Source organism: Poeciliopsis prolifica, unplaced genomic scaffold (genome assembly GCF_027474105.1).
Source record: "Poeciliopsis prolifica strain line A6 unplaced genomic scaffold, Auburn_PproV2 SCAFFOLD009, whole genome shotgun sequence".
In the NCBI taxonomy this organism is placed as follows: domain Eukaryota; kingdom Metazoa; phylum Chordata; class Actinopteri; order Cyprinodontiformes; family Poeciliidae; genus Poeciliopsis; species Poeciliopsis prolifica.
Window position 1 is genome coordinate 7,382,144 of NW_026562384.1, and position 11,724 is coordinate 7,393,867.

Sequence of the window (11,724 nt, forward strand, 5' to 3'; positions counted from 1 at the left end):
TTTGAAACATGACATATGTGTAATATGTGGAAACAAATGAAAACATTGAAGTCTGCGATTATTATTTTTACTATTATTATTTGTTAAGATGTTCAGTCAGATAATTAAATACAGTTTTATTTGTGAAATCTATTTTGAAGTTAAAGTTTTTCTTTTCTGAGTGTTACTGGGCCTTGAGCAACCATATGGCCCAGAAAATACCGTTGTTTTATATTCTGGTTCTTTGTAATTCATCCTGGAGGTAGCTTGAAAAGAACACAGAGAAGAAAGCCCTCTGTGTTTGGGCTTTCTTCTTCCATCCCTCCTTAAAAATGTATCTGCCGAGATTGGCTGGCGATGACCTCCCGAGCCACTCTCACCCCGCCACGATGCAGAGTGTTCCTGTCAGTTGCTCTGCAGTTGCCGTACCGAAATGTAATGCAGCCTGTCAGGTTGCTCTCAGCGGTGCCCTGGATAAAGGTGGTGATAAATGGAGGACTTATCCCTGGCTGCGGCTCTCCGAGGGAGCCCTTCCTCACTCTAGTGAGTGTTCAGCCTTATGAAGCATATCATCCCAGCCCCTTCACTCCTATAGCTGAAGCTTTCTCCTCCCGAGGCTTTCGACCCAGCCCGAAACACCTTCTTACTGAATCTCTGTCATGTGTGAAACGACTCCAGCGAAATAGGGAGTTGGAAGTTGATCGGCCACTAACAAAAAAACATATGGCTTCACAAGGCCATGTTTTTCACGCTAAGATGGAGCCAATGTGTCAAAAGGGCTTAGGCTAGAGTTACATTTATGTCTGGCATTTTGTGTGTAGACACCTGCTTGCATTCTCTCGATAGTATACAAACACACAAAAAAAGGGGGAAAAAAAGTTAATAAAATGTGAAGAATTTCATTATATTTTTTCATTAGATTTCATGTTTGTTCACTGGATAAATAACTTTCAGATTTACATTGCCATTTTTTTTCTGCAATAAGCAGTTTAGTTGTGATTCTAGGTTTCACTGCTTACTCTCATGTGCTACTAAAAAAGCTGCAGCATTTCTAAATGCCATGATACTACAACCACCAAGAAGAATGAATGTAATTTACCACTTGCATTCCTTTGGGTTCACACCTTACATCCACTCTGTATTGTGTTCTAGGAGTCCTCTTTGCTCAAACTTGTCAAGCTGCTACTTGATCTAGAAGACTTGTGGGCTAGGGTTGTTATGTAGCTCAAGACCTGATTGATAAGCACAAGCTATTCTGGTGCTCTTGCTGGAACAAATGACTCAGCACTAAAGGTAGATGAAATTCAAAGGACACAAAATTGTGTTATATTGGCAATATGCACCATTTGATAGGACATTGTTAGCAGGGGGAAGTTAAAGCAAAATGTTCTGCAGCACTGTTGCAGTGTTTTATACTTCTTTAGTATATAATTAAAGTTTAATAATGGGTTCTTAGTTGAGTAAATATGATACGGTTCAAGTGACAATGACAAATTCTGGCAACACCCAGTGATTCATAAAAGTAGACACACCCCTGTTAAAAGGGTAGGTTTTTAATGATGGAAAGAAATAATACCACATTAAATAATTTATCTTAAATTATTGATTAAAGCTCTATAAATCTGACATAAGTCCTGCACTAGTAAAGTGAAAAAAAAAAAAAAAAAAACATTTTCTTTGGAGAAAGAGCCAAAGAAAATGAGCTACTTAAGATTACTGACATAATAACTTGTTTAAGCACCGTTTGGTTTACTTCTAGTTGGAAATTTTCTTTCAAAAGGGCTCTGCCAGCATGCCAGATCTTGACTTGGCAGAAGCTGCCCTCTCTTCCCTGATAAAGAGGACACCTTTCGACGCTCCTGTCCAGATTACCACAGAGACCTATTTATGCTCAGATTTAGTACTGGACTCTGGTACGTTATAAAGTTTTAGTTTTCTTCACAGAAAGAGCCATTCTTATATTGACTTGGATGTATATTTAAAATCAATGTGATGATGGAAAATAAGGTTCCTCTTCATATTCTTGAGCTTAAGCTGATGGATATTTGACAATGTCCATCTTTCTTGAAAAAAAAAAAAAAAAAAAAAAACATGTTTCACATAATCCAAGAACATGAAACTGAGCCCACCAGGTTTCAGAGAAGGTTTTCTATTCTTTAGAGGAGGTTTTTCTTTCCTGGTTGATACCTTTGAACTATGATTCTTCTGATTCTTTGCAACCTCTTTCAAAACTTTAAAAATCCAGCCAAGAAAAAGTGAACAGAACCGCACTAGTGCAGCTGAATTTTATTTATGATAATTCAGTTCACTAAAAATAATATGTGTGAACCACAAAATGAATGAATGCTATAAATACATTTAAAAGTGCTTCAGCAGAGTATGGTTAAGTGTGTGCAAAGTTATGCAAGTAGGTTTTTATGTTTTCATGCTAACAGATTTCCTATATTCTTGTTTTGGCAAACTGTGGACATAAGTCATTCAAAGGTGGAAACAATTTTTTAAAATAATTTATTATGTTTTATTTATTTTAGAGCATAAAAGCTTTGCCTTTTAACACAACTGTTCTTTTTTATGTTACTGTATTTTTTGGTTCATAGGGAGACCATCTGCTGGGCTAAAAAAATAAAAAATAAAACATAGAAACTGAAATTCACAGAAAGGGAAACTGATCCACTTCCAACTTCATATGATTTATATGTAGGTATTAAACCAGAAGATTCAGACTCTTAAATAAAGGCTGCCAACATATTGTGGTAATTAAGTACAGCATATTTATTAAGTGCAGCAAGACTGTTGCAGAATGACATCTTCCAGGGTTAAATCCACGCCTGTTAGAAAACTCAGATTGATGTTTGATGTTTGAAGAGAACTGTATATCATTTTTGCTAGGGTACATACCGAAAGTGTTACTGTTATTTCTATTTGATGATTCTTGCTTGGGTTTCTCCGTTCTTTATTCTGGGAATCTTGCGAAAGGCTTCATATCAAAAGTTTTTCTGCTCAAACTGCAGTTTGTTATACAAGCAAATGTTTCACAAAGTTCAGGCAGCGGATCTGTTCCTCTGTAATCAACACAACTTGGGAGCCTGGCTGTCGATTCAAATCACAACTTTTGCAGCATTGGTGATGTGAAGTGACATGTTTTGTAAAGATGTGCAGAAAGCTCCACATGTGCCAACTTATACAGGAAATTTTGCTTCCTTTACTCAAGAAAGACACATTATTTTCGCAGACACTTTTCTGAGTCAAGCAAAGTGAAACTCCAAGGAGTTACCAGGAAAGCAGATGTGTTGTGCAGTTTTTCAAACCATGCTTTTTGTTGATTGTTTTATGCTGCTGAAAATAAACTTATTTCCCATTACTTGGTGCCACATTTGTATTGAAAATTAATTTTCAGATTGAGCAGCATGGTTGAGTGTTTTGATTGCACCCAGGAAAATCTTTGCCAAAATGTCTCCGCCAGCGCTAAACAGCTTATTCCGCAATTGACGATTGGAACTTGGAGAAAACAATTAGTAATTTACTAATTTATTTCATTAGCCATCAGCCTGACAGTCCCTCCTCATGCTGCTTTTTCCACTGACACTGCAATTCCAATTTCCAAGCAGCATCTTGTGCAAGTGAGCTAAACCATTTCATGTTGGAGCAAACAGTTGTAAACAAGTTTCAACCATCTGACCAAAACAGTGAAAGGATATTGGTTGGGCTGTATAAGAATTGCCCATAAACCACACAGGCTCATGAACTTTTAGCTGCTGATTCACCAGCATCACTTTCCACAAAGAATGAGCATAATGCTTTATGGAATGGTATGATATTTTGTGGCATCTGTTAGGGAAGGATAAAAGCAACAATCAAAACATATTTAAAAGTTGATCAGTTATTGATTAAAGCTCCACAAATCACCCATCATCAAACAGACTACTTTCTGTACAAACATATATGTGTTTTGAAACTATGGACTCAAGAACATCATGAATAAATGATCTCAAACCACCCAGGTCTTGTTTTTTGAACATTATTGCAATTTTTATTGCATAATCATTCCATGTTGTAAAAAGAGCAGTGTTTAAACATTTAACTAGAGCATTACACTGTGTAGACTTTGCAAATATCAAACCACAGAAGATCTTTGAGAGCAACAAAGCTTTCTGCTAAAAAAAAATAGCGCTAATGATAAAACAGTCACAAATAACAATGTTATGACCATTCCTCCAAAATGAACTTCCTGCCCATCTCTTTCAGAGGAGCAGTAAAACAAAGGGCTTTTTAGGTATTCTGACATTGTCAAGTTCCTCACTTGTGTAAAGCATTTGGCCTGGCTAATGTCAGGCAGCTTAACCCTCATGTCATTCAAGACTGTCAACCATCTGCTGTCACAGCAGTTGAAACGGTTGCCACTAATATACACGGTAGTCAGATTTGTGGATACAGCCTCAACCAAAGAATAGTTTAGGGTCATGAAGTCATTGTTTCTTACATCGATTACTTTAAGAGAAGAGCACCGTAAGCTGCTAGGTGTTGCATTAAGTTTGTTGTTTGATATGTTGATCTCAGTCAGTGCGGGCATGCAGGGTAAGGACAGACCCGAGCCGTTTATGTTTATCCCACTGATTATCAAAGACTGCAAAGTTGTTTGCACACCTTCCAGTGCCATCTCATGTATTAGCATGTGGAGATTTTTGGCAAGATTTAAGGAAATGAGTGAGGTCCCCTGAAAGGCATTTGGCAGAAGTATTTTTATGTCATTTTCTCGAAGATTGAGGTGTCTAAGAGTCTTCAGCTGCCCAAATGCAGTGCAGGCATGATCAAAATCGGTATGATTTTTTAACAAAGATCCACTCAAAATGCCACACGGTTGCAATGAATTGTCTTGTAGATTCAGTGTTTCAATTTGTGTGAGCGTCTTGAGGAAGACCAGGGGCAGACAGGTCAGACCGTTGCCCTGCAAGTCGAGGTGCTTTAAGGAATGGAAAATTATCTGACGAACTTGCCTCGGATCACTATAATTTCTAACATCCCAGTTTATGTTTTGCAAACAGTTGTAGCTAAAATTGAGTGTTTCTAAAGAGTTAAGCAAGCTCAACGTCTCAAGAGGAAAAGAGGCAAAGCGATTAAAGCTCAGGTTAATGTAAATCAGTGGCATTGGCCTCCAGTTTGCATGAAAATAATTCTTTTGAAGCACCGACTCATTTACAACGTCCTGATAAAGAGAGTTTACTTCAGTTACCATCACGGCCTCTGAATCCAGAGCACCAAGCAAATTGTTCTGCAAGTGTAGATACTTGAGTCGATTCATTTTTGGTAGAATTGGGAAGTATAACAGCTTGTTGTGACTGAGGTCAAGAACTTCAAGATTGTACAACGCAGCATCCTCTGGAGTAACAAAGAACTCCACTGAATTTCTGCTGAGATTCAAATATTTCACCTGGTGCAATGTAAAATCACAGATAAATGCAAGATTGTTTCTTGCCAAGTTGAGAGATTCTAATTGGCTTAGTGGTTCAAACGTCTGCGGTGCTATTTCTGATATCAGATTATCCTCAATAATAAGAGTCCTTATACGTTTGCTCTCTCGAAACAGGCTGGGTGACAATTTTATTAAAACGTTACCAGTCATCATAAGTTGATCAAGGGAAGACTTGTTTCTCAGTAATAGCTCGGCAGCGCCATTACTCAAGCCGTTCATTGATATATCCAAGCTCCTGAGTCCGCCGAGGGATCTGAGGGCTTTGCTGTTGCTGCCAAGGCTGACGCTCAGTCGATTCCTGGACAAATTCAAATGTTCAAGCCGGGCCAGGTTTACAAAAGCCGCCTCGGAGATAAGATCCATCTGGTTTCCGCTCAGGTCAAGCTCCTCCAAGTACGGCAGAGCAAACGAATGTAGCTGTGTGATGAAGTTATTTGACAGGTCGAGCCTTCGGAGCCTTACATCCAGATCCAAGGGGACAGAGGAGAGGTTCTGATTGTTCCAGGACTGATTCTTGAAATGAAATGAACATTAATCATGGTTAAAATAAACTACGCGTCCCAAGGAAACTAAGGCCTAAACAGATCTCTTTTAAGAATTTGCCGTTGAGCCTACCTTTGAAGTAAGATGAGTCCCTCCAGGTCTGTAAAAGCCAAGGATAATTGACCAAAGAAGTACGAGATTAGAGAACGTATGTCTAACCATTGTGTCTGCTCTGCTATACTCAACCCCTGCTGTGTTCAGAGCTCACACACCACCTCTTATAGCCCATGCTTCACAAAAAAAGCAACAGAGTAAACAGCTGTGGACAATAGATACAGACAGCGTGGTCTCTATTTTTAGACAACTGATTATCAGTCTCTTTTTACTAAAATGATGCAAACAGATCTCCTTTTATTTATACATAAATAAAATACATAAATGGATTTCCAACACATATGCTCATTTCTTTGTTTTGGTTTCCTGAATGTTTGGGGAAACAATAAGAACTGTAAAAAGATGAACAATTATGACACTTGCATAAGCTGCAATATTTACGCATTTTTAATTGATTAAAGACATTGCAGGATTTACATTGCCTTGTGCAGCTTCATTTCAACCAAGCAAACCCTTTACAAAGTGATATCAATTTATACATCTGTTTGTTCCTGCCAAAGTCTGAGGAAAGCGGAAATCAGTCCTGAAATAGAGGAGAGGAACAAATAAACAGACAAGGCGTTGGTGGAGCAGGAGCGCGGTATAAAGAGACACTTTAAAATAGAGTGATGAAAGATCCTAGTGGGACAGAAAAAGAGCAGCAACAGACAACCACACAGGGGAAAAATCTTTTAAAATATGCATTTTTAAGGATAAAGAATTCAAATTAGGTATTTTTTATGCTTAAGTTTTTTTTCCCTTACTTCAGATTACTTATCCAGGAGGTTTGTGTTTCTGTGTAGTATAATTATAACTTCACAAAGGCTCATTTCTTTAAGCCACATTCACTATGCCGCAACCCACAGTGAGCACAAAGGTGAGGGAGGTAAAACAAAAACTCTCTAAAACACCTCGTTCCTACTGTTAAGTGTAAAGGATTTATTATAGCCCAATGTGTTTTTTTGAAATACCATCTCCAAGCAAAGTTATTCCAAATTTATAACAACGTCAACACAGAAATTGTTGATCGGACACAAAATCAGTGATCCCCCATTTCTCCCAGTTAATCTATGGGCAATTAGTGGGGTGAGCTGAAAGGAAGGGAGCATAAGAGAAGACTCAGGATTGGGTGATCAAAAATGGTCAAAACTCCTTTCTGCATATGCTCCAACCTCGTGCGATGTTATATACAAATAATCTGCAGTGAATATACAAAATAATTGAAACATTCATTTGATTTGGTTAAAAACACCCTTCTCAATCTACGTTTTATTTCCCCCTGCATTATGAATGTGCTCAAATTAAATGTCCAACTGTGTGTGCACATCGTTTACACTTAAGTTTCCAGCTGTTTTCCTGTTGCTGATGGTTGTTTATCTGCATCCTTTCACTCAGCACTGTGGCAGTTTCCCATTTCCTGCAGTAACGCCATCTATTTATGTGGACTTGTTTCAGTTTAGCTGTACGACACCAAAAAAGGTCGAGTCAGCCTCCAGAGAGATCAGAGCCGATGGTCGACAAGGGATCGTCATTTCCAGTTCCTCACCCAGAAGCAAGTGCACAGTGCCTGGAATAAAGAAACATGTTTCAAACTGAAACACCTTTTTATTCTTTAAATATTTTCCCATTTTTTATGTACAACTTTACAGATAAAATGTAACTTGATGAACAACTTATTATCCTTGAGCAGGGCTTCCCCTATCAGCCCTTTAACGACTTATTACCTGCCATTATCTGAGAGGTATGAGCTCAGTTCCACCAGCTGTCTGCTAATTGTTGCTGACTAGTCTGAAGGAGCTGAGTGGGAAACTGCAGCTCTGAGACAGAGCTCGGTCCAGCCAGGCGTTTTGCACAGTTCAGTGGTTGCCACGGGAGATTGTAGGATTTCTCAAATAGTCATAAAATAATCAAGGCAACACTCCAAGTATATTTTTGAGGAGGGAATAACATTATAACATTATGTAAAGCTAAAAAAACATAAACTTATTGAGGCTGCTTTCTCACAGTAAGGAAATATATATCAATGTACCTAAAACTTGATAATTATATTTAAAAATTATAAAACCTTATACTTTTGCTTAACATATCAGATGCTTTATTTTGAGAGTAAATTGAAATTTCATAACTTAACCTCAAGCTCTCGTCTGGCATGAAAAATGGCTGTCAAACTGTTTCTGAATACTTTTAAAGTTTTACTTTAATTTCATAAATGGCTGTGATTCCTGCTGTTTTATCCACATATATCATGTTGCGGTTGTCCTGACACAAACTGACTAGAACACAGTTCAAAGAGGAGCGTATATGTATTTCAACACACATTAAATCATTTAGCGAAAACATCTGCCAAAAGAGTAATTGTTATGGTTCCTCACTCTTATGTGTAACTTCTTAAATATGTGGGTCGGTGCTGAAAGATGAGCTGACTTATACAAGAGCAGAGGCGCAGGCTTAAAGAATAGGAAACATTTTTTAGGTAAGGGTTTTTTTTAAATCCTGTTTGACAGCTACACTGACAGTTGCAGGTCATTTTCTATAATCACAGCACACTTTTATTTCATCCGTCTTGCTCAGATGTCTTGCTGGTTAGAATTGAAATCAACAGCATCTAAAATCAAACTCCTAATAGTAAAACTTAAAGTAAAACAAAGTTTCTAAATCTAAAATTGTGTTTGGAAATATGTTTATTGTATCCAAGCAGAAGCTTAAAAGGTTATGCTAAGAATTTATAGTTATTTCAATCCATTTTCATAAATCTTTCTTTCCCAGGTCAATAGGAACCTCTTAGACATCCATCAGGAGTTTTTATTTATCCCACAACATTTTACATATTTCAACCATTATTCTTCACAGGACAAATTAATGAACAAATGGCTTTTGTCCTAAATCATGTGGGTGCTTGCAGCTCCAAATAGCCCTAATTGGATAAATCCTTTAATTAGCATTGTGTGTATTTGATATAACACTTTTCAGATATCAACATTTATTTTTTTTTACCATTCATTTAATTTCACCTGCAATAAGACTAAAATGACCTCCCAAGTTGTTCCTTTTTCTAACTAAAATGTTGCTTGTGGTGTTCAGAATAACTCCTGCAGGTGCACATTTCTTACATTTACAAGTTATGGGGATTTTTTTCTTTTTTTCCCGGCAGTAGGACGGCCCACATTAGAGCAGCTCGGACTACTGACCATGTAAATTTCTGCTTAAAACACATTTGCTTTCCTTAGTTCTTTGAATTACAATATAATTTGTGTCTTTCATGCTTATCGTTTATATATATATATATCTTAATCTTTGTTAAGCACTGTGGCCTGCAAAGATTGGCCTACTATAAAATACAACATTTCTTAGTGAACCCTTGAATTTGTCTGCTCACATGCAACAAAAAGCAGCAGCTGCTGGGTCTCACTGACCTGCAGTGTAGCACGTGTTGTCATAAGCTCCCTCTGTTTTATCCTGCAGGCAGCGCAAGAGCTCTGTGGGTCTCATCTCTGCCTCAGTGGAGCTCCAGCTTTGAATGACATAACCCATAACTGTGCTTTGACTTTGAAACAAAACCTGTGAGTTAAGCAGAACATTAGCAGAATACTTGGAATAAATCATATGCAATATCAACTTAGTTACGCTTTATTTGGAATGACACAATACTTGTCCAAACACCAAGTAATAACCATCTTCTTGGACAACGATCCTATTTTCCCTCTGTGAAATTGTATTTCCTCGCTGTGCAGAAACAGTCCAGGGGATCACAGTTATATTTCCTGGGGGGAAAGGCAAAACACATTGATTCAAAAATAATGGCAGAAAGGAGTCGAACTGAGGCCAAGTACTTGAATTTAGTTTTACCTCTTCTCTCTGGGTGTTTGTTAGTGTTAGCTCTCAACTGTAGGAATGATAACGGCGCTGGCAAGAGAGGCAGATAAGAGCCATGCTTTAATTTTATTAACTGTGAAGATGTTATTTCTGATCCCACTACCAGATTACACTGTAAAACCCAGCACCACATCTCAACTCATAAAGGAGATTAGTTACCACAACTTGGCTTTTCACAAAAAGTCCGTCTATAAAAGTTACATCAAATGTTGGCGCTTGAAAAAGAACTAAACATGTTTACATTTCATGACTTAAATGTGTTGTCTTGACTAATTGATTTTAAATTTATTATAATACCGTTTAAACTTTGGAGACAGTATCTTGCTTTCAAGATATGGAACAAAAGCTGGTTGTGCTTAAAATAATTAATTTATTTTAATAATTAACAACTAGAAAATTATGACTTAATTTGTTTTATATCTGAAAATATGAGATCCACTAAGTGCGATACAATAGACAACATACATAATCACCAAGTCTGTTAAAAGATTTTTTAGAGTTCTTAAAATTTTTTTTAAATTATTTAAAATTTAAAATAAGGCAAAAAAGCCCTTAACCATACATTTTGAAGGCCTCAACCCAAGGCTACTCCACATAAGAAAACAGACATTGCTTGGCTTTACAGAAACAGCACCAAACATAACAGTTTGCTGATTGTAAGTGTTAACATTTGCTATCGTGATGTTTCGCTGCACTGACACATTTCTCATTCAATTGTTTTAAACAGTCAGTGGAAGCAGCTGCCATCTGACTAGCTGTCAGCTAATCAAAAAGGAAAAATAATAACCAAAACTAATAACTTCAAAGAACCTCACCTAAAAAAAAAATAAAAAAAAATACAAACTAACAATTTTAGTTGACTTCACTTAGAAAATATCTAAAGTTTTGTGAACTTGGCAATATCAGAGACACCTTAAGAGCAGTCTGTATTATGTATGACTACCTCAAATTACTCAGTAGTTGGGTTCTAATGCATGCCATTTTAATCATATTAAAAGTTTATGTGCATGTTAGTTAATAAACTACTTTGAAGCAAGATAAGTTTTTCGCCTACCATTTGGGTTTTACAGTGTAGAGCATAACTAAAAAGCACATTTTATCTTTTTTTTTTTTTTTTAGTTCTCGGCTCCAAACCCACCTCTGCAGCTGCTCTGTTCTCTTTTTACTCTCCTAGAAAAGCTCTCCAGAGAACTCTGAGCTCTTTGGAAAACACTTTGCTTCATGCCCTGGGAGAAAACAAAGCATCGAGAGGAAATTTATTATTGCAGCGCTATCTGAATACTCGCTAATGGTATAAATCTCAGTAGTACAGTGTCCAAGATGACAGCATAATGCGTAATCATTGACATACCTCCCTTGTTTTAGACATCTTGGCCAGTTTCCCGTGGACTCCCTCAGAACGTTGCTGATTTAATTGCTGACTTATGTCCCCTCGGAGTTTCTGAAAATCTTTCTCTAAAACACTGACCCTGTGCGTCAGGAAAAGGCTAAGACAAAACATGATCGCCGTCAGCGAGAATAAAGCATTATAGAGCATAGTGAGACCTGTTGACGGGATGTTCCCCCCGCTACTCAAACGGGTGAGGTCGCACGTCAGTGCACGCCGGAAACCTGCAGTTTCAAAATGGGTTTCTAAATGAGGAACTGTCCTCTCGTTGCCTCTCGGAGATGGAACTCATTTAAAAACTGCTGAAACCAAAAGCCAACTCCGCGGCTTGTTGTGAAACTCGCAGACAACGTAAAAAAAAAAAAAGCCACATTTTAAT

General features: G+C 37.5%; 2 protein-coding genes across 2 annotated transcripts; both read right to left on the reverse strand.

Moving 5' to 3' along the window:
* Positions 1-4,056: 4,056 nt before the first annotated feature.
* On the reverse strand, positions 4,057-6,160 carry LOC129362493 (transforming growth factor beta activator LRRC32-like). Its single transcript, XM_055034034.1, has 2 exons — positions 6,065-6,160; positions 4,057-5,962 (listed from the first exon to the last, which is right to left on the reverse strand). The coding sequence occupies exons 1-2, from the start codon at positions 6,152-6,154 to the stop codon at positions 4,094-4,096; spliced, it is 1,959 nt and encodes a 652-aa protein (XP_054890009.1). The 5' UTR covers positions 6,155-6,160; the 3' UTR covers positions 4,057-4,093.
* A 236-nt stretch (positions 6,161-6,396) lies between these two features.
* Positions 6,397-11,607, reverse strand: LOC129362502 (tumor necrosis factor ligand superfamily member 13B-like). Its single transcript, XM_055034045.1, has 6 exons — positions 11,310-11,607; positions 11,097-11,184; positions 9,932-9,988; positions 9,734-9,846; positions 9,499-9,643; positions 6,397-7,652 (listed from the first exon to the last, which is right to left on the reverse strand). The coding sequence occupies exons 1-6, from the start codon at positions 11,493-11,495 to the stop codon at positions 7,537-7,539; spliced, it is 705 nt and encodes a 234-aa protein (XP_054890020.1). The 5' UTR covers positions 11,496-11,607; the 3' UTR covers positions 6,397-7,536.
* Between the last annotated feature and the right edge of the window lie 117 nt (positions 11,608-11,724).

Excerpts from the sequence above, each read along its gene's own strand:
- LOC129362493 (XM_055034034.1), bottom strand. The coding sequence starts at position 6,154 with ATGGTTAGACATACGTTCTCTAATCTCGTACTTCTTTGGTCAATTATC. Across the intron at positions 5,963-6,064 it reads GGACTCATCTTACTTCAAAG|AATCAGTCCTGGAACAATCA; the intron begins GTAGGCTCAACG and ends TTTCATTTCAAG.
- LOC129362502 (XM_055034045.1), bottom strand. The coding sequence starts at position 11,495 with ATGCTCTATAATGCTTTATTCTCGCTGACGGCGATCATGTTTTGTCTT. Across the intron at positions 9,847-9,931 it reads CAAACACCCAGAGAGAAGAG|GAAATATAACTGTGATCCCC; the intron begins GTAAAACTAAAT and ends CTTTCCCCCCAG. Across the intron at positions 9,644-9,733 it reads ATTACTTGGTGTTTGGACAA|GTTTTGTTTCAAAGTCAAAG; the intron begins GTATTGTGTCAT and ends CTTAACTCACAG.